This window comes from Falco naumanni, chromosome 4 (genome assembly GCF_017639655.2).
Source record: "Falco naumanni isolate bFalNau1 chromosome 4, bFalNau1.pat, whole genome shotgun sequence".
In the NCBI taxonomy this organism is placed as follows: Eukaryota; Metazoa; Chordata; class Aves; order Falconiformes; family Falconidae; genus Falco; species Falco naumanni.
This window is the reverse complement of record NC_054057.1, coordinates 110,711,946-110,734,857: the sequence shown is the minus strand read 5'-3', so window position 1 is coordinate 110,734,857 and position 22,912 is coordinate 110,711,946. Positions and strand designations below refer to the sequence as shown.

At 40.4% G+C, this 22,912-nt stretch overlaps 1 protein-coding gene across 1 annotated transcript in view; it reads left to right on the top strand.

Annotated features, from left to right (window-relative positions):
• SLC6A11 (solute carrier family 6 member 11) overlaps positions 1–22,912 on the top strand; it is a 106,443-nt gene that overhangs the window by 69,555 nt on the left and 13,976 nt on the right. The window contains exon 8 of the mRNA XM_040592396.1: positions 16,643–16,746. Coding sequence (XP_040448330.1) covers positions 16,643–16,746 — 104 coding nt within the window. The remainder of the gene's footprint in view (positions 1–16,642; positions 16,747–22,912) is intronic.

The window sequence follows — 22,912 nt, the reverse complement described above, 5'->3', positions numbered from 1 at the left end:
TAGTGAACAAAAATATAATGAACATAAATAAGCTTTTTTGAGATAAACTTTTATCTACTGCTTAGAAAAATTGAGTGTGTTCCTAAGGGGTATTTTTTATTGGATGAGAATTTATATCACAAATTTGATTATACCAACTCAGCTCCGTTTTAAAGTCTTTATACTGTAAGGCGTGAGTACTTTTTTTTATTTTACTCTGCTTCTAGTGTCCTCAAGCCCATAATTGGCAAAATGCTACATTAGAGTAGTAGAACATATATTAACTCTTCACATATTTCAAACTTTACTTTGATAAATATTTCTGCAAGGACGAAAAGCCAATAAGCAAGTCTTTTAGTTGCATTTCTTGTTTTCACAAATTCCAATTCTATAAAAACTAGCAAGGTCAAAACTTGGCTTCTGGAAATCAGTGGAAAAACTTTGGTTAAATTTTGTGCCCTAATACTGCAGAAGCTTTACCTGTTTAAAATGAACTGTAAATTTTTAAAGTATTCAGTAGTGAGGTAGCACATTCTTTTCCTCGTGTTTTGAATTTCCTTTCCTTTTACTTTTTTTTAACACTGTATGGTGCTAAATGTAAGTTTTTCTTAAACAGATAAATTTTTACTTTACGAAGCAGATGTTAGAGGCTAAATATACAACTCAGGTAGAACCTCCAGGACTCATCGTGGTCTGGAATCTTCAGTTCCCACAGGTCCCACTGAAAATCCCTGGGGACTCCTGAAGGTCAGAGTTTGCTCCGTTTGCTATTCAGTCCCCTACTGAAGAAACTTAATGTAGTGCTTTTAATTCTCCCAGTAAGTAACAGGGAAAACAGGCTCCTCTGAAGGGTAATTTATCCCACTTAATGATTGAGTAACTTTCGAGGAGGGGCCAATCTCTCTCCTTTGGCTACAGGAGAACTCAGGAAAGTACATTCTTAATTTAAACACCCTCATTAGACTCTAACCTAGGTGGCAGGCGGCCTTTGGCATCATAACTGTATTATAATCGCTAGTTGGCAGGAGCTGGATTGGCTGAAACAAGAATCATGAAAAAACTCCCAATATAGTGTCAGCTTTTCTGGGCAAAGTGGTGCTTTTGACGTGGTGCCTGCTTCGGCGGTTCAGATAGTTTAATCTACAGGCAGAAGCTCTGTTTTCTTATCGTAAACTGAATCCACTCTGGGAGTATCTTTCGGGCCTCATATTAGGCACAGTTTTACTGAACGGGGAGAGGGACTGTCAGGCATCTTTTTACCTGCTCCTGGTAGCAGCATTTCAGTTTTGTTCTGGTTCAGGCATGCCTGCACAGCTTCTCCTTCCACAGCACAGCTGGATTCAGCCCTCTTTGCACGGATAGAATAGTTGCAGCCGATATAGCATATAGTCATTGTGGTTTTAAAATTTTATTTGGTTGTGAGGCTGCTTAACAAACTGGTATGGATTTGACTCCGTTACAGCCGTACTGCACAGCCTTGCTGTGGAACTGCCTGGGGTACGAACACTGACAATGGAACAGAACACAAGTATGCTGCTGCGATGTTCTCGGTACCACGATGGTTCCACTTCTGCCCAAATTAAAAATAGTGTTATTTGAAAATAACCTTTAAGGTGTGATTTTTATAGTCAGTTCTGCCTGTCTCTGAGCAGCAGGTTTATACAAACGAAAAGGCTTTTTGGCAGTTTGTATAGTATTCAAAGATGAGGAAATACTTCTTTCAAGAAATCTGGCCTCTATTTTAAGAGTGGTTCATACACAGTTTGATATGATTGTCAGTTATTTTTAGTAATATTTAGTGTTTTATTTATTACTGGGTATGACTGATACATGGCACTGTGTTACTTCATCAATACCTCTGAAACTTTTGGGTCGTCATTGTACAGCAATAACTGTTTAAAGCCACATACACAATACCTAACATTTTACTACTCAGTCAAACTTTGCTTCAGTCAGTGTTTGTGTATCATTTTAGCATTCATCTTTGGGTACTTGAACAGTGTCTAAATTGCAGAATTGAGTGGAGATTCCCTTGTGGAAAACTTAGTTTAGTATGAGGTTTAGGCTGTCTTCAATAAAAGGAAGAATTTAAGATCAAATAATTCTTATGCTTCCATAACTGTGTTTTCTTCTGTTTCAAACTTTCTTTTTAGATACTTCGTTAATAGTTTCTAAGGTTAAGTATTCTTAAGAAGATTTTTAAGAAGAATCCTTGAGAATTATTGTTTTTAAAGAAGTTGGATTAGATAACATTTAATCTAATGTTATATGACCTAAGTATAGTTTTCTCTTAATTTCTGAATGAAGTGAATTTTTTGAATAATGAATCATGACAGATACATTTACGCTTTTTTAGCGTATTTGCAATCAGGGCTGAATACTATGTTTAAATGTCTCCAGTGTCCCTCAGGTTTCAAGGATGGTGAATCTTACAAAAGTAACAGGAGTAAACAAAAAGCTATCAGAGAAGGATTTGTTTTGTCACTCTGATATTACAGTCAAGCATCTCTGTAATAGCAATTAGGTATCTTGAAATGATCAGCTTGCTGAGAGGATATGGAAACCTGCTACGTTTGCTAGAACTCCTGCCTCCTCCTCCCCTTGGAAAACCTAAAAATGAAACCAGCTCCAGAGCCCTGGTTTCTGGCAATGTTATACAAATGTAGTATTTGAAGAAAAAAAGACCTTAAAACCACCTTGGTCTGGATTCAGAATACTTCAGAAATTAGTCAGGACGAGCTCTCTCATCAGTGCCTCAGTGCAATTGGGCATAAATATTTTGAAACACCTCTGACTGCCCATGAGCATTATAGCGTATGTGGGAGCAGCCAAATATCTCGTTCTGAGAGCATTTGGTGATAGTGTCTTAGTCAGTAAAGAGGAACACTGATCAACACCCTCATTTTAGAAATTAGTTAACTGCACTTCCTGCATTTGTTTTAAAAAATTTAGCATCTTTATTTATAATTCACAGGAAATGACATTAAGCATGCCCCAACTTCCAAACATGCCCCTGAAAAGACCTGGTAAAGTCTGGTATCTCTAGGACAAGAAAAATAACACTCTCTATTGAAAAGCGAAAGAAAGCCAATAGCTTTTTTTTGTGCTTTTTTGTATCATGTCCGGAATGAAAAAAAAAAATTTCTTTTGTTTGCCAATGCATGAAGCTTTATATGGTGCAAGTGTATGAGAAGGCAAATTTTTTTATGCTTTTAAGGCGTGCTACAGGAGAGCTACACAGCACAACCAGAGTATGTGGAAGCTCTATCAGTCAATGACTTTACCTTCTAGAACACTGCACAATCCTCATTAACCAAGAACTGTCGATACAAGCAGGCTTCATCACAGAGGAATGATGCAGAGCCTCCTGCTGATCTGAATTCTCTGTACGTTTGGTAAGCAGTTACAAGAAATGAGTCAGTGAAAAAGCAGTTTCTGCTCCCAAGAGATACTGGGATTTTATGATATTTTTGCCTCTTATCAATACCTTTTAAAAAAGGTTTCCAGCCTGCCAGATTTGCAAATTTAAGCTACCAATGTACTGAAGACAATTTTCATGTCATGCCACTCAGACATAAAAGAACTGTTCCAGCTACTCAGTGACCTTTTTCCCCCCCCGAAATCACGTTCATCATAGGGACATAAATGTTTTTATAGGAGTCATATCTCTTGAATACTCTGTGTATCTTACACTGTCAGCCTTCTCCTTACCTTATGCTCCAGAGCTAAAATAATGGAAAGCTGGCATATATTTCAAAGGAAAATTCTATACTGAGATAACTTTCCCCTTAAATGTATTCTAGGCAACTGTTGTAACTATTGGCTGTAGATGAAAACATGCAAGTTTTATCTTAAAGATAGTTTAGAGAAAATCTTGGACTCATAACTACTATTGTAGATGGGATATTTCCTTTGGGCAAACTTGGAATGTTAGCATTGACTTTCAGATAAAGATAGGCCTGGCCAAATATTTGTTCTTGTGTTAGATTTTTTTAGTCTTTCTAAATATGGGGAAAAGTCCTATGAAAATTATTCCTGGGATTTTGCATATCTGCACAGAAGAAATCAAGCAAGACAATAAGTGCTATTAAATCAAAGTAAGTTCTTTAAGAGGAGGAACATCAGATAGCCATCTATTATTTCTTTCATACCTTTACATTTCTTGGATGGTCAGGACAAGGTAATAGTTATCCAAATACTGGTGGGAGAGAGCAGCTACAAAGGCTTATGCCTTAATAATGCTGTTTTACACACCTCTAACTGCTCTTTGTGATGTGACTTTGTGACACACCAAATCTCTGCACGTAACCTGGAAAGCCACTTTCACAGCCGGAATAGTCTTTTACATCACTTGCAGGCAGCGCTGCCCGTAGGCATTGCTGTTTCAGAGTGAAGTCGGGGGTGGAAAGGCAGTGGAACAACCCGGAGGTTACAGAATGCTTTTACCTCCATTACCACTCCTAGTTGCCCAGGCATTCTTCTGAGCCTCCAGGTCTCCAAGGTGTCCTTGTGGTGACAACTGCAGAAACAACAGGCTTTCAGGTCCGTCACTGTGGAAAACTGGTCACCTGAGTATTCGGTGTCCTGGAATTCAGAGCCCTCTTGAGGTCTGAGGTGCCAATTAGAGATGGAGGTAATGTAAAGGTTAGAAATGGAAGCAGACAATCAAGCATCCCAGCATTAAATGTATCAGCCTTGTACCTTTCAGAGTGTGAGTGAGGTAGGAGGCAGGCGTTGCTCTTTTAATATATTAGTTTACTGTACTGCAGATTAATGAAATAATGAAATAACAGATTTACTGCTGGGACTTGTTGCCTCCTGTTGTTTCTGTAATGGCATTCAGTTTGGAAGCAGAGTTGTGTAGATGTGTGGGGCAGGGGTGTGTGCTGCTGGCTGTTCTCAGCAATTAGCCAAGGAGACGGTTGGTAAGACAATAGTAAAATAAGGATGCAAAATGCAATATGTTTAGCACGTGCGTTCTTGCCAGGTTGGGATTTCTCTTAATTGAGGTGCTAGTTTGTGTGTTTGACTCCTGTGTCAGAATACGCTGACTGGGCCGCGAATCCAAACCACTGGTCTCTTTCCCGTCTCCCACAGCACTGTTGCCGTCTGAGGTAACGTGGAGGGTTTCAACCAACAAGTCCATAATCAAAGTGAATTGCAGGCTCAGAAGACTGAAATCGGAGTTTGGAAATCAAAGACACTTTTTAAAAAACCCACGAAGCCTTGCACTTGTTTCACTGCCCTTCCCACAACACCACCCACCCACCCACCCTGCAATGCACATTCACGCCCCTGGTTATCTCAGCTAGCAATCTGCAGAGGAGAGGGATTTTCAGATAACATTAATTTTTAACGAACATATACCCTAACCTGTATGAGGGTACTCATGATTATACAGGCAGGGAAGTACAGCAGGACCTCGTGGCTGCTAGTTTTGGAATCATGCCAAGGCAGTCAAGATCTCTCCTAAGTTTTGGGTTAAGGAGTTCAGGAAGGTAAACCAGTCTCATAACAAACATTATTTGAGTCATGAAAAGCAGTCAGAGTGAGTGAAAGAATTCTTCCTCTGAGTCCCAGAAGGAACCTCAGCATGCTTTGCTCCAGCACCTGACTTTCAACACTGGCTGGCAACACAGAAACATACTACTGGTGTGGCTCCCCTATTGAGGAAGGTCCTGTTCTGTTTTAACAGGGTGGTACTTGGCTAACAGCTATGCCTTGGGACATTAGCATTTAAATGTGTGTAAGCTGAGCTATAGTATTGGTCTCCAAAGGCAGCAATGAATAAAAAGACCTGCAGGCATTTAGGGCCTTCCCCCCCAGCTCACCATTCTCAGGATGAATCCCCCGCATTCACCCGCCCGTGCGCAGCATTAGCGGGAGGTGGGAGCGGGACAGCCTAGCAACCCGCAGCCATCCCCAGGGGCGGAGAGGAAGGGATTTTCATGTAATTATTCACTGCTACAAAAGCTGTTGTCAGGTAGACACTAGAAACATAGCTGGTTTATTATTCGCCTAACCTACTTTTAATCTTTTGAGAATCACTACCATTAAAGAGAGGCAAAAAAGAGCTTAATTCAGCCATTTTCTGCCTGGCCGTTTAAGTTGTGTTTTCCTGCTCTAATGAAGGCTCTGCTTTCAGAAGCTGTGTTGTTTAAAAACCCCTGGGTAGTAAACTTCAGAAACAAACCAAGTCCTGTATCCAAAACTCAACTTTTTTTCCTTTTTTTTTTCCTTTTTTTTTTCCTTTTTCCTTTTCCCCTGCCTCTCCACAATACACAGTACATATTTTGTTTTGGTTTAGTTTTCCATTTAATGACATTTCCCATTAAGTTGAGAGAGTAGCAAGATAATTTCTTTTTTTTTTTCCCAAAGAAGGCATTTGGGGACAGGGGGCAGGGGCTAAAGAGCTTATTTACTTTAGGTAACACAGTTGGTGCCAGCGTGCTTGGATCCAGCAGGTTTTTTACTTTACTTTCCCGAACACGAGGGCCCTGGCCTTGCTGCCAGCCGTGATCCCCTGGAGCTGACTGAGGCTTCGTGGTGAGAAGAGGGGACATTCCAGTACTGTTCTTGCTACCTGCGTAAGCCTACAGGAGCTGTGCTTCTCTTGTAAAACATCATGCTAAACTCTTCTTACATCAAGGACTGTTGGAACAGACAGCTGTGGCTTTCAAGTAGCCCGAGGGCAGGCATATTTTCAGGGAACAGTCTGATTTATAACCTTCTTTTTCCACATCACACTTTTAGCGTAAGTTCAATAAATGTAGACTGATAACTTCAGACATGGAAAATTTTAAAGGACACTGTTTAATGGAATGTAAGTGTACCAAAAGTATGTTGAACTACTATTGAAAGCATATTTGCTGAGGCAGCAACTTTCAGAATGATTCATCGTGAAGGTCATCATGTAAATTCTCAGAAACTTTGATCTGTGTCTTTAGTTAATCTTCTACTCAGAGAAGTTACTTTAAAATTGCATTCTAGCAGTGTGTTTTGTTCCGTTTGTTCCAGGATTTCAGTTTCAAGCAAGGAGCTGTATTTTTCTAGTCAGCAAAAAGCTTTTCATTGTGACCCCTGGGACTAACTAGTTTAATTTTGCGAAATTTCTTTTTATTTCTAAAGACACGTGTCATCTTTTAATTAATTCTGTTGAAAAGATTTGTAGATTTCTTTAAAAAACTAAACATATACCAAGAGAAGAAAATCAGTATTTTTTGTTATTTTATAGTCAAACATGAAAAACTATGCAGCTATAATAACTGTTGATTATGTGGGGAAATTAAAATAATAAAGTTTATTCTCCCCTGTTTGATTTTGCCTGTAGGATTCGTAAGAATAAGATACATTATCAGTGTACTGCTCATCAGGAAAAGAGCAGAATGGATCCAAGGAATGGATTTATTCACTTTGAATGTCTGCATCTTCTAAGTGTTTGGGTTGTTTTTGAGAGTAGAACAGTACTTTGAACTGAAATATGTATTTTGCATAGTTGCATAGCACAGACATTCAGCAGATTTTTGTGCCAGCTGCTATTGAAGACAAAAAATCAGTTGATTACAAGAGAGTGATTACAGAGTAAATGAAAACCAGTTAATTCTTTTTTTTATGCCTTTAAACAGAGATTTCAGTTGATGGCAGTGACCTAGGTATAACCTAGGTGTAACCTAGGTGTCTAAAGATACTGCGTGTTGCTGTTCAGCGTGGCCTCCGGGGCAGATGTAGATGCTCCAGCCTCTTCTCTATTCATTTAGCAAAGCACTCTGCAATGAAACCTAAAATACCCCAAAATGAATCTCTGTCTTTGCTTGTGGGGTGTCATATGAATGTAGAGCATTTTTCATCTTTCGTGTGTGAGGAACACAGAAAGTGTTAAAAAAAAAAAAAAAAGAAAAAAAAGCCACACATACACTTTGTTGCTTTCTTTCCAGTGTATCCAGTGATACATATATATACCCAGCCTATACAGCAGTCTGCTTCTCCTGGTGTTCTCTGCTACCAGCCAAACATAATAGTTTGTGATGGTGTTGAATGTTCTTCGTAATGAGAAGGCTGGAAAAAAAATTACTTTAACTGGAATAAAATCAGAGGTAGAATGCTCAGTCCTCTGCTACTGCCTATTTTAGCATTTTTCTTAGAAGATACATTCATAAATATATTAAAATTTAACTGAGGAATGTAATAAATGGCAATTTAAGAAATGTTCTGGAAATTATTCTTATAGTTGCACATTAACCTACACTGTGTAGGCACACCTCAATCAGTAGAATAAACCTTAGTTTCCTAGTATCTTCAGAAATTAATGATTGTATTTATTTGAGACATAGGAACTAAGACTGGAAAAATCAGTCTTGTAAATAAAAAAATGTTAAAGCTCCCTGCCTAGGAAACTTCAGGCTATATGGTACTTCCTTGTGACAGAGAGTATGTGCTCTGTGTTCTTAATATTGGAGTATTATTCTGAGCAGCAGAGTCCAGTGGCCCTGTTCTGTTTGCTACAGCAGCGCCGTGACCGTCAGGAGCCTCAGCACAGGCAGGATTTGGCTGCAGGAAAAGCATTCCGTTAGGTCTGAGCATGGTTTGTTTTGTTTAACATAGCTGAGGTAGGTTCGTTTCACATGTACCACGTGTTCACGTGTATCGCATCTCTTTGGTAGTGTCAGTGTGAAGCCAAGGTGCGTTACCAGATGAGAGAAAGGTTCCAGTCTGGCCCCACAACAAGGTCAGAGTATCTTGGTAGCACCTGTCTGTCCAGTTGTCCTCCGAGTTGTAGGTTCATGGTGTGAGCACCTGCTGTTTTTCTGGGGGTTACAGCAGAAGGGTCAGCTTGGTTTTCAATTTCATCTCCTGTTCAGTCGGGTATGTTAGCTAGTAACTGAAAACAGGGTTTGATGATGAACTGATAGAAAAGAAGTACTTAGACTATCTGAGGTGAAAGGACGGGGTGAAATAGGGACTTTGGCTTTTCCCCCAAATCATTAGAAACTGCATTTTTTTCATCATATCTTGCTAAGCATATATTTTGGGGTTTCCTACAGTTTTATGTCAGAAAGTATTGGACCTGTTCCGAGCTGTTGTGGCAGTGCAGCTGCCATTGCTGAAGGCCGCAGTCCCGTAGACGCTCTGTCTGACCGGGGGGGAAGGAAGCCTGTGTTGGGGTGCTGGCTGGCAGATTCTTTTGAAGTAGTTTGATTCTCCAAAAGCTTCTATTAGTGCTCATAATTACGCACGTGGTTAATTCCTGCATGTCTGCAGTGGGTTAAGACTCAACATTTTTATAGAATCGTAGAATCATTTAGGTAGGAAAAGACCTTTCAGATCATCAAGGCCAGCGGTTCACCCAGGACTGCCAAGCCCACCACTAAACCATGCCTGCAGGTTCTTATAGTCCTGTCACATCTAAACCTATATAGTAATGAAAGAAGGTACAGTATTTTTTTCCTACAAAGCTAAGATCTTTACCCTGACCACCCTGTGCGAACTCCATGACTGGTTTTCAGTCTCTGTTTGCTGTCCATCTTCTTTTCTTTTTTTCTACATTGCACATGGATTTCTGTTTGGGTTGTTCTTTTGGGGTTTTTTGTTCGTTTTTCCTCTGATCTTCATTTAGTCCTTTGTGGCCTTCTCCATTTATTGAATTTGTCTGCCTTTTACAGTACATGAAATATCCAGGTAGGTTAGCTGGCTCCCAGCTGGGTTGGGTGCTTTATGAATATAGTCTCACAAAGCATGGGCTTTAGAAGCCAACTTGAAAATGCTAAACCTTGTGCTCTAGTACAGCTAGAGAAGTTCTGTAGCTGACGTGATTTTTTTGACGTTTTCCACACCCTCCCCACATATTGTGATGGACACTGGCACATGAACATTAAACTTGTCATGACATGTGGGACTTAAACTCCAGTAATGCTCTTTTCAAGTCTATTTGGCAACAGGTTATTTGATTCAAGCATTCTTCCTGTTATAAAAATCTGCAACTGTTCTATGCCTTTACCTTGAAATTCATTTATTATATCCTGACAGCAAAGCCTATATTTGAAACCAAAGGCACACTGCTTTTTAAAATACAAACACTGCTGAGATTCATCAAAAAGTAGAGAATAATTCAAATTAAAATAAAATTCTAAAGTGATTGCTTATTCTCTGATAACAAAATGGAAAATAAATTATTATCAACATTTGGAACATCATGTTTTAAAGAGTGAGCACAGCATTTAACTGGCCTATGAGACCATATTCTCAGACAGAGTGTTTCATCATGGAATTGTCATTAACCACTCTGTGTTTAAGGATGCTTTGAGCTTTGCAGCTGAAGAGGTGGTTCAATCTCACTGTTAAGAATGTAAAAAAAAAGTGCATTTATGGAACTACACCACTGGGATGCATATTTCAGCCAGTACTCAGACACTAATGTGAAATCAATTCCCTTGATTTTAATAGAAACACTCAAGGAAGCAAACTTAAGTGTGTGGGTACAAATAGTAGGAGCCCTTACATGTTTATCATTTTTAACAGATCTGTTAACTGTAGACAACAGGAGAGGCCATGGAAAGACAGATAAACAATATACACATTTTGTTTAATGGAAGAATCCTCACAGTGCTTGATTGTTGTCCTAATTATGTACGGAGAAACATGGATGTTGCGGTCCTTTTAGATGAGACATTACATTGAAAACTCTCTGAACCCTTCACCTGGAGCAAGGTATCACAGTGATTCAGTACCATTAAGAAATCTGTGAAATATCATTTAGAAGACTGCAAAAAAAGAAAGAGTGACGTGTGTTTTTCTTTACACACACCACCAGTCTCTGAAACTGGAATACACAGGCACCTAAAGCCTACGTGTCAGTCCAGACTAGTATCAAGAACCCACAGCTACTACCTCAACGTGCTTGTTGGTTCTGTACGTGTGAGAGCAGTGCCACTGGGAGGAGATCATGGCACCTCCCTGCGCTAGGTGACATACAGCCCTTAGGTCAGCACCAGTTGTAATGACAATGACGGTACCGGGTTCCCATCTGGAAAAATGCCATGAGCCTTACTCTGTCATAGCTTTAGTCATATTTGTTACTTTTCCTTGTGTGTCATTAGGCATACACTTTATTGTGTTGACACTGCCTGCTCTTTAGAGCTTTTCTGGGGTTTTTTGGTATTAAATTCCATCGTATCGTTCAGGCCCATGTATGGTCTTCCCTACTTCATGCTGCTGTGACAATAGCACTAGTGTTACACTTTGGTTATTCTCATCTGTTGACTTAAAGTAGAGGGAAAAAAAATCACCTTTCAATCATGGTAGATCTGTGAGTCAACAGTTAGAGGGCCGCTGTTACCACGTGCAGGGTGCTTGTGAAGATGTACAGGTACGCACACAGCACAATGGGTATTTGAACTAGGAATAAGCATAGGGAGTGGCTGAGGTGATTTAGTGCTGCACTGGGCCGTTTATGAAAAATCATATTCTCTTTTGTTTGCTTTTCTGCTTTTTTACCAGTATCTGAGCAACAAACTGAATAATTAAACCATAAACTGGTGTTTGTCCCAAGAGCTTCTCTACTCAGCCCACAGACTTGATCCTCACAGGCAGAGGCAATGTAGGTGACCAGGTCCTGCCTTCCTCCAGGGCCCAGGTGCTGAGGGGTGAGATGCTTGGCTGTGGGTTTGAACATGTAACCTGCCACAAACATGATTTCCAAGTATCACATTTTTAACAGACCGCTCCCACTTCGGCTCAAAATGTCCTCAACATGCATTTTAGGCACCTTGCATTCCTCCTAGAGATACGCACAACACGGCAGAATAGTGACATTTCATTAATAGCTTCCTTTAGCTGAGGTGTAAAAGGAAGCTTTTCAGGTGACAACATATATTTTTTTGAACGACATGTCTTTCAGGAGGGTCAGGCTGAAAATAGCTGCATGTTCCCCAGCCATGAAACAATTTTACACCTTATGAGTTACATTCAGCTGTTTGTCATGACTCAAAAGGTTTGTGGAAGTGCCAGTCAGTTTATCCTATATTTCCTGCAGTCACGGGAAGATTCCATAATAGCTGTGTAGCAGTGTATAGAAAATATATACAGAGAATATGGGGAGTGAAGGGAAGGTACACAGTTAGAGAAAAACCTGGAATCTAATGTTAGTCCTTCAGGTAAGCAATGTTCTTTTTTATTCCATGCATTATGGAAATAATCAATTTCAACACATAACAGGTTTCCCCCAAGGCCTCTGCCTTATTCAGGCACAGCTCCAGCTAAGCTCATTTCAGGACAGTTATGCAACATTTTGTTTCAGACTTTTCACGCGTTGCTTGGCCCTGTAAATATACTGCATATTGTTCAGACCTTGTTCATCACAAAAAATGCCTCAGCCTTTCAAAGTGACTTATTTCTGCACTGTCCACATGCTTCATAAACCTCAGTTATTTTGTTTTCAATGTATGGCATAACCCCATCTCACTGATACAGGGTGATATATAGTGAAGCTAAACCGAGACGCCGTTGGTCTTTTGGGGATTTAAAATCCGAAGTTGTAGACCTGGCTTTTTATACTGTGGGTTTTTTCCGCTTGTTCCAGACATGTCTTTCATTCACCTTAGTTGCAACTGTGAATGCTCAGTAATTTTGTACTTCACTTCAGGCACCCATTAAATGAGGATTACCCAGTTAATGAACATTTGAGAAAGGGTTGGTTTGAGTGATTTATGGACATAATGTCACATAGAAACTTTATAGCAGAGGCATGAAAAGAACCTAATTCTCTAGAGCAGTATTCTGTTGTCTTCACTACAGCACATCCCCCTTCTTCTTTATGCTTCTTCATTCATTACGTGCGGTACAGTCACGGCAACAAAAGAGGCAAAGGATCCTCCAGACAACAGGATTCTCTGTTTGACGAGCTCAATTCATCTCCCTGGGCAGAGAGATGAATAGTCATGTAAAAGAAGATTGTGTCCTAGACCTAAACACAAGAAGGTCAAATTAAGATTACCCAGGCAGACTTAATATCTAGGTATTGCTAGCTTTTGAGAGCTGGACTTTGCAAAAAAAAGTGCTTTCTGTTTTTAGTAAAGAACGTTCTTGTTTATTCCATTTTGTGGAATTGTGTTTGTACCAACATAAGTTAGGTATCAGCAGGACGCAGCTGAGACCACACTTGTGAGCTAATGGTGTGAATCAGAGAAGTGTGAGAAATCCTCAAAACGGGGATCAGGGCACAGACAGCTCTGCCTGTTTCCCTTCCCACTCGGAAAATGGGAAGCAGAGAGACTCTCAGTCTCTCACTGTCGTGCCTCATTTCTACTTGGAGAAAGCAGGCAGTGCCACAGAGTTGAGGCTTGTTTGATTTATCTTCTCCCTTTGGAAACAGAGCTTCATCTCATGGACTCATTGAACAGCCCCTTCTTCGTAGCCAGCAGGAATTATTCCCGTGCAGGAGTCAGAGCAGTGGGGGTGCTCCTGTGCTCTGAGCATTCTCCTCATTCTGAAGTAGTGCTGAGCCTAGCATGGCCGGGCAGTGGTTGCAATGGTGCAAAATGGGTGCAAAAATGGGAGCACAATAGGTATAGAGGTTCTGTCTTTTTTTTATATTTGGATTTTTAAAATTTTAAGGTATAATAAACAAAGGTTTTGTGCTTTAGGTTTAATCTTGTTTTGGCATGGAAACATTTTAAACACGAGATAAAAGAAAAGTAAGAAGAAAAACTTAGTTCCATCTTTTAAAGTAGGAGCTAATAGAAAACTATAAGGCATTTTCAATCTCCAAATTTATGAGTGCATACCACTAAATTGACTTAATTATTTCTAACCAAAAGATTTTTCAAGGTGCAAAGTTTATAAAGCATGAACAGGATGTTTTCTGGTACACGTCCTTTCCTCTGGAATTTACTTATGCCAGAAACGTATCAAGTCCTATCTCATTTCAGAAAAAAAGCGTACTCCTTTTGTCCCAGCCTTTCACCAGCTGCTGGCTCCAGAACCCTTGGTTTGCAGCTTACTGGCAGTGTTTTCTTTGTCTCTATCCTTCAGTATTTCATTGTTCTGCAGCATTGTGCTACATTTGTTCCATGTACTTGGAAAATGTTACAACTTCTAGTCTAAGCCAGACGCTGCAAATTTAGCACTCAGAAATAATCCATGATGCTTTTGTTGCCGTAAGCCAGATAGCTGACACCTGGGTTGGTGGGTGGTATCTACAAAAGCCCATCAGCACCCACTAGAAGTTTTAATGAGAACAACTTCCCCTGAGGTACAGTTTATGACCGACTAAGCCTGGGTGTGACTTAGACTAATAAACCATTTGTGTACCTCAACAAATTCTCCAGCTACAAACAAGTACTGCAGTCTGACGCTAAATGTCCAATGGTCACTGGCTGTTGGGGCAGGAACGTGAAGAACTGGTCTGTAATATCAACTGCATAGCTGTAACATGGTGACATGTCTAGACTTGTGACAAACATGCAACAGTTTGCCCATCTCTCATGTTTTTTCCAGCTACCCAAAATCTGCCTGTGGTTTCTACCTTTAATTCCCTATTTGCCACTTCCTCGATCAGTGGTAGATGTTTTTGCCATTTCAGAAACCTGCAATTGAAATATTAATGGTCATCACAAATTAAATGTCACTGGTTCCCTGAGTACGGAACCCAAAAGAAGCTGTGCTGATTCTGTTACTCCATTCAGTAAATAACATTCCTTCCTTCCTGTTCAAACATTAACAGCGGTTCTGATGGAATTTCTAGGTTGATGTCATATAGTGCAACAAAAACAAAGGGCTCTTCACTCTGATTCAACTTTTGCTTACAGAGCATGTTTCTCATAAAGTATTTGTGACTTTTTGTGGTGAATCACTCAGATGTCACGGTCTTTAGAGGAGACTTCTTTGAAGGAAATAATATCACTTATGGCCAGAATTTTATCCGTTTTTCTAACTAGGTACACGGGACCTCCAGAGGGATATGCTCTCTGTTCCGCTTCTCAAGCAGCTCTGGAGGTTCTCACTTCAGAGTACAATTCTTCTTTGCCCCGATTTCCCCTAGGACTTGCTGTACAGGGAATAATCAGACTTCTGTGGAGCTGGCGTATGCCAACAGGAAAGGCTGTTGCTTGTCTAAGTGCTATACAATGCATTGCAACAGTAGGTTGTGCAAAAACTGAAATGGAAGGAAACCGCAGATTCTGCATGTCCTGATCCAGTTTCCTAGCTTTTGTTTGTGCTTAAGAAGACCGTGCATTTTCAGTTGACCTATGCTACTTGCAGCTTTTTGGGAGCTTCTGATCTTGTTAAAGAGCCTGTCTGTCAAAAGGCTTTCTTGGTGCGGTTCTTTCCTTACCAAGTGGTGAAACTTCGAGATGTAACCAGCTGTGTCTTATTCAGTATGACAGCAGTGAAAGCATTTAAGCCACTGATGTAAATCAAATGTGATCTTAATGTTACTCCTAAACAGAAACACTCTCAACAACTGCAGAGACTGAGGTCTCACTTGATCGCATGTAAGACAAATACATCCCCTTCATGTATTTATGAGTATTTGATTACAATTATTACTATTGCTATTATTAGTCATGGAATAATTATCTGTATTACCTCTTCCCTGTCTCAGAGTAGCTAATGGCTACGGAGTTATTACTTCTGGTTATGTAGTCAGTGTTTTGTTACTTCTCTGAAAAGCACTTTGGTTGCTCTGCTTTAAAAAACCCAAACATACAGAGCTCATTTATCCCAGAAAACCAGGAGTCAGAATTTACTGGATTGGAAAGAATAGTCTAGCTGGGTAGATGTGGGTTCTTCACATGGCTCTCATGGCAAAAGCAGGAGTTAAAAGAATGTATTTACCTCCAGTAATAACACATACAGACTCTTGCTGAACAAAATGAACTGTTTTGTTGGGAGTATATTTAAAGTAAAAAAATTTGCATTTTATATTAGTGTTCTGAGATTGCTGTGAGGAGAATAATCTCACTGTATCAGCTCATGCTTCCTTTTTTTTTTTTTTTTTTTTTTTTCCCCCTCCCCTCTGATTTAGACTATAATTTTTTTTCACTTTAGGATACAAATGTTACCATAATGATAGTATAAAGCTACTTAGTTGTTAAGCTTTACAGAACTTTCATTTATTAATTGTACAGTGACCAGAAAAAACATGTCCTCATGCCTAACTGGGGCCATTATGTACTGCTCAAGAAACACCTTTGCATGGATAAATTGTTTCTTCTCTTTCCCCAGCTTAATTTGTATATTATCTATGAAGGGCATATTTTGTGTTTAGAGTATTTTTTCACACTAAACTTTTAAATTTGAATAAATACTTATCAAATGTGAATTAGATGAATGCAGATGATTCTGTTTAGATTCCAATTTCTAACACATTGTAGTTTAATAAAACCATTAAAGAATTTATACTGGGTGAGGTTGTTCTTGAGAAATTCTGTCTCTATTTCTACTTTGATTAGGTTGAACCTGTAAAGACCAGCTGAGTTACTCCTTGTTTATACCACTGGGAAGGAGGGGGGAATTTAAGTCACAGTGTATTTTTTTTAAGGTTGTGACTTATAAAAGGTGTCCCAAATACCCTATACAGTTGCTTCTGCAAATCTGCAGCAAATATATGCATAAAGGTGATTTCCTTCCTGACCTTTTTTAACCACTCCATTTCTTTTGTCTGCAGGTGTGGGTGGATGCCGGCACACAGATATTTTTCTCTTACGCGATCTGCTTGGGGTGCTTGACAGCCCTGGGAAGTTACAACAACTATAATAATAACTGCTACAGGTAATACCTTCCATGCTTTATTTTTACATTTAGTTTCACCAATGGACGTGTCCACGTGCTTAGCTTCACTGGGAAGTACTTCCCTTTTCCTTTAGGTATTTGCATGAGTAATCATAAGCACATGCACATGTGTTTGTAGGAGAGAGATCTATAATCATAGATTTGTAGAACCCCAGGCTGGTTTGGGCTGGAAGGGACCTTAAAGATCACCCAGTTCCACCCCCTGCCCTGGGCAGGGCCACCTCCCCCCAGCCCAGGCTGCTCCCAGCCCCGTCCAGCCTGGCCTTGGGCACTGCCAGGGTCGGGGCACCCACAGCTGCTCTGGGCAGCCCGTGCCAGCACCTCACCACCCTCACAGTGAAGAATTTGTTCCTAATATCTCATCTAAACATGCCCTCTTTTAATTTAAAACCATTCTCCCTTGTCCTGTTGCTACAGGCCCTAGTAAGAAGTCTGTCCCCATCTTCCTTACAAGCCCCCTGGGGTACTGGCAGGTGCTACAAGGTCTCCCCGGAGCCTTTCCTTCTCCAGGCTGAGCAACCCCATCTTTCTCAGCCTGTCTGCACAGGAGAGCTGCTCCAGCCCTCTGATCATCTTTCTTATAATTGCTTCAGAGGAACTCTTTCCAAAATTTGGCGTTTTCATCCATTTTGATCATATCTGACCCTTGCACAGCCACAAGCTACTCAGTACACACAGGTATACACAGCTGCATGTATAATATACAGCATTTCATACAAGTATAATTGCATACATGTGTAATATTTGACTATGTAACGTATATCTGCTTTAAAAGAATTCCTACAAAAAACTGTTATTAAAACTCACCTGAGTTCGGTCTATGCTCTGAATGTTGCTTTTTCCCACAGTCTACTTGCTCCTAGCTAAAGCACAGTAGAAATGGATCACATTTCATTGCTTATCTTTATAGAAATCAGTAAGAAAATTGCTAATGACTTCAGTAAGTTTCAATCTTCCCTGAATCAATGTCGAAAGGATATGACTCACACAAGATCCTCGTTCCATTTTACTGGCTTGGGCAGGAATATGAGCACTACTTTTTTCTTCTGGCATCAGGAGTTATTGAATTAGTTTTCCTACTATTCAACAGCCTTTAATACAAGACAGTAAATGACAGTTTGATTGTACTGACTCCATTATGGTCTCCAGACAGAGAACTAAAATTTCATTTTTCAACAAAGGAAACAATACTGTCCAAAAGCAAAGAACCCCAAAGACACCATCCTCAAACCCCTCAAAGTGTAACTATTTAAATTCTGAATTACAGTTTTACTTGGGGAGTTCAGGAGACAGTTTTAGGAAATGTCTTCTTTGAACATCTTGGCAACAATTTCCTCTTCTGTCAGAGAAACACCAACCAGTAGGGCCCTCCAGCGAGGGAACTGGGATACTGGAAACCATAGACACGTGAGTGTGTCCACCACCTGAACATCTGCAAAGCTATTCAGCAGCAGCTAAGGGTACTTTGCCATCTAAATATGCAAAGTAACTTAGCAGCAACATAAATTACTTTTTTGCCTGGCTGTGACAGCCGAAATTCCAAATGTTTTGCTGTAAAGTAGTGCGAGTCCCCTAAAACCTTCAGTGCTGACTGACATAATTTTCAGAATAATGACAAAAGATACCCCAGCAGTGGGTAATGAATGCCTCTACAGAACAGTGGGTAATAAGTTTGCCCTAATTAGCATAAGGGATGCTTTAACAAAGGTGCTGCCCCATTTCTCTCTTATTTAATTTTATTGCTTTCCAGTTGCATCCCATCTAGGAGCTATTCTGCCACTGCCTCAAGGACCGCAGCGATCTTTTTACTGTGGTTTTGTAACTCATTACAAAAAGCAGGAGATTTGATGTGTGATCAGAGAGCTCATGTAATTTTCCTTTCCCTCTGACCCTAGCAGCACAGCCGGTAAAACCCATCAGTAGCTGTCTTTGAGAGCTCCCGAGCAAGATGCTGCAACAAAATACTTTTTACTGAATCCAAGATTCACAGTTCCTCTAAAAAAATGTTTTCACAGATTTCCTGAATAGGTCAGATTTTATTGTGTCCCGAAGTATGGTTCTCAAGGAATCTGAGGAACGGAGTAGGACAGAAGTTAACTGCAGAAAAGCGGCTGAGTTAAACAGGGCTGTTAACAGAGCAAGACATATAAAGCAGCTGTGCAGTGGAAAACAGAATTAGATTTGTATTCTAATTAGTACTTCAAAAAATTAAAATCAAGCCATGAATTTGCCTCTCACAATACCCGCAGTGCGTTGTCTGATTGTAACATCTACTTCCACTCTTTTTGCACTCTGTTTTGCTAAAATATTTTTTCAAAGGGAAAGTTGCAGTGGAAAATAATGATATGAGGTATTTCAGTGGGAAATGGGAAAATCTAAACTGCATATGGGTTTTTCTTATTAGCAACCTGATCTATTTCCTTAACGTTATAAATGATTTGCAAACAAGTCACTTCACGCCTTTTAATAGGAAACGAATTTTTATTATCTTTACTTATCTTTTGTTGTAATACATTCATACAGATCCTCCCTGGATTTACAACAGTTTATATCAAAAGTGATGAATGTACTGGCAGCACCATCAGCAGGCAATGTTTTCCCCATATAAAGAAAAGAAAGGTGTACTGATGTTTCCTCTAATTTTTAGCAAGATACGAATTCCTAATCCATTCAGACCTGAAGGGATGGATTCGTTTCAGACAACCCCAGCAGACAGGAGGGAAATGTTCTTGTTCCTGCTTCATGTGCTGTGGCTTGGCAGAACTGGTGCGGCTCCCTGCCGGGCACGGCACAGTTGACCACCCGGCGAAATGCCGCTGGGTTTCACACCACTCCTTTGTGCTCGGGGCTGCACCTCAGCAGGACAACTGTTATGTGTGAGCCCCATTAATACCCAATTAATTCTGCACTAATTATGAATGTGTAACTCACTAAGCAGTTAATTGTGCTTTATCCTATGGATGTTGTATAACACATGTAACTTGGACCAGCCACTCAGGCACTGCAGAAACCTGACCATTTCCTAAGAAATAATCTAGAACCATACATGGTTTCAGCATCTTCATTTAAAAACTTTCTACAGACCAAATAAAACAATTGCAACTTGTACAAATCAGGAGTTAGCTGCCATGTTGCCGCTGTGGTACGGAAGATAAATGAGTAATTTCACACACTGTCAACAAATGGACAGAACTTTTAAGAAATGAAGATGTGTCTTTTATCAAACTTCTAGTCCAAGAGGAAAAAAGGAATGGGAATTGGTCTCGAGGGAATCCATAATGGCAAGGAAGTAATCAGAGGGATGCAAAAGGCTCTGTGGGCCCTTCTCTTTAATCAAAGCAGCTCCCTAAAGAAGGCAGAATGAATTTTCAGCAGCATCCTGCCTGTCAGGCAGGGGGAGGATAAGGGATGCATGTCTTGAATTATTCAAGTGACTGGCAAGACATTAATTCGGAAGAATGTGAAATTTTCCTAAAAATCTGAAGTATTCCTTTCATTTGAAATCAGTTTGGGCTTCAGTCAGGCTCTGATTCCTTCCTACCAAGGATGCTTATTAAAAGTTAGTGGAAAGTTAGATAATCTTCATGTTCTCCTTCCAGTGGTTCTTGAGCATTTGTGTTTTAAAATTCATGGTTTTCACAATCAATGGACCCAGATCCCACTTTCAGTTTTCCTTCCCAGAGGAGGAGAAAAAAGACTGAACTGCAGGTTACACACTTCTGTCTAAGGGAAAAAACCAGAAGGAGTTGAGGGGTTAGTAGAATTCCTCCAAAGAAAAAGGAAGGATGGAAATTAAAATCGGAGGTTATATTTTTATTAGGACAGGAAACACTGTGAGGACCCCAGAGAACTGAGTGTTCAGTCTGTGACGGTCTGAGGAAGCAAATGCTGGAGCTGTGGCTGTGTTACTGAGAACAGGTACCTCACCGGCTGGAGGCGGTGAGAATCCCCCTGGGTTCGCTTCTGCCCGGTTCCTTGGGGAGGTGCATGCCTGCCCTTACGTGTCTGTGCTGTGGTCTGTGGGCCCTCCGTGCCAGGGGAGGAATGGTTTTTCTCTCGGGGCTGGTCTAGTGGTGCAGCGTTGTCCAGCTTAAACCCCCCCAGCCCGGCCCTAGGACCTGCCTTCGAGAGGCAGCAGCAGAAACTGCCAGGGGCTCTGGAGGTGCACAGGGGACGTTGTGTCTCCACCTCAAGCCTTTTGCTCATGATTAGGAAGCAGCAGCTCTCAATGGCTGGTACCACACCCTCCACCAGAAAAAAAAACCTTTTTGTTCAGACGGTATTTAAAGCCTGTTGAAGCCTGAGAACTGCCTAAAATGAATCTTATCTGCAGAAAACAGACTGTTCCAAACGGAGGCATCATACGACTGGTGAGCCGCCAGGTCCGTCCCACCACAGTAGTATCTCCTTTTTTCCCCCCGCAATGGATTAAACCCAACATCTTTCTGACATCACTTATCGAAAGGGTTTCATCACACTTTGTTTTGATTTCTCGGCACTGAACTCACCAGTTCCTTAGGTGAGATAGGCTGGGGTAAGAATCTCTCCAGAGCTACTTTAGTGCTGAAAGACACTGAGAAGAATGGTTCAGAAGATGATCTTTTTTTTATTTCTCAGCAAAGCACAAAGAACTCCGTGCTCCTGGTTGCTTTCTTTTAGATTGTTGTTTTTCTTTAAAGCTGCCAAGGTGTATAACTCGCGTGGCTGTGCAGAACTGCAGGAAACAATTTCTTATGAAAAGCAAATAAATAACAGGTTAGAATTATGAGCATTTTCAGAATTTTCAGAAAGTATTTTAAGGGACCTATTTACCCTTGCTAATGAACAGTGTTAGAGAGAGCCCATGCATGAAAGTGTGAATGTCACCAGACTTCTCCATGTTCGAGTCTTGATCTACAAATGCGCGCATTCATTCTTTTCTATTTCTGGACAGATTTTGGTACTTTATTATAGATGATGTGCCATGCAGATTTTTTTTTACTATGAAATGGTTCTGAAAACATCAAGCCATTCTCAAAACAGTAGTTAAAATCAACTGTAGATAAGGTAATGAGCGAACTAAAGCCTCCCGTAGCCCAGTGGCCATAGTTGAGCTGATCCCTTTGCAGAATGGCCACGTACACCCTGGTCCTCCGTTGGGAATATGTGTGCCCAGCGCTGCAGCGAGTCAGCGGCAGGAACAGGGGGAACTTTGAACAGAGGTGGCAACAGTGCAGGACTCGTTAGGGAAGGAATGAGATGCTGGAATGTTCACATCACTTTCAACTTAATATACGAGATAAAGTTACAGGATAAAAACAACACACAAAACAAGCAGCAGGACAGAGAGTTTGCCAAAGGAGTTTTGTGGAATATATGCTCGGAATTCAAAAATATGAATTGTCTCTGAATCTCAAAAAGTCACTACACGTCTGTGACAAAGATTGGAATTGTTACTGAGGATTTGGATTCAGAACCTGTTGGATTTTACAGAGGCAGTTCTTGCCGTAGATAGCTTGCACAAAAATGTGCTTCGGAGCTGTAGTAGGATGGGAGTAAACGAGACTAAGGTACAGCCCTGGCAGAACTACAGGCTTGCCTGGTGTTTCAGTGGTTTAGAACCCTGATTTACTTGCAGGCATCTACATTAGCTTATTATTTTCTCAAGTACGCAAGTATCTCTCACAGCAAACAGTTTTAAAAGCCTGCCTGTCATGATAGATCATTCCTACCTCACCATCTGTCAAGCCCGAAGCGCTGCCTGAAAGCGGCGTGAACAATGATATTTCACGGAGCTCTGGGGAAAGGTCGCACCTTTCTGCAAGAGTATTTTCCCTTTTTTTTTTTTTTTTTTTAAGTAATTTAGTATTGTGACATTTCCAATCTGGGGAAAGAAACATTTCCTCAGCTCAGCCTTGTAATTGTCATTGTTTGATGTGTAAGATACATAGGTCTGAGAGATCACTGTCCCTGCACTGTCTTTGCCTACTTGTTAGGCACATTTTTAGGCATGTACACACTACTTAGATTATGTATGGTGCTTTTCATTACTATAGCTTCTTAAAAAAAGTTTATGAACCAAACTGGAGTTTTATATGGATATATATTGCCAATACACTGTAATTGGAATAGAATTAACTAAGATCCGAAGATAGGACTTCTTTCC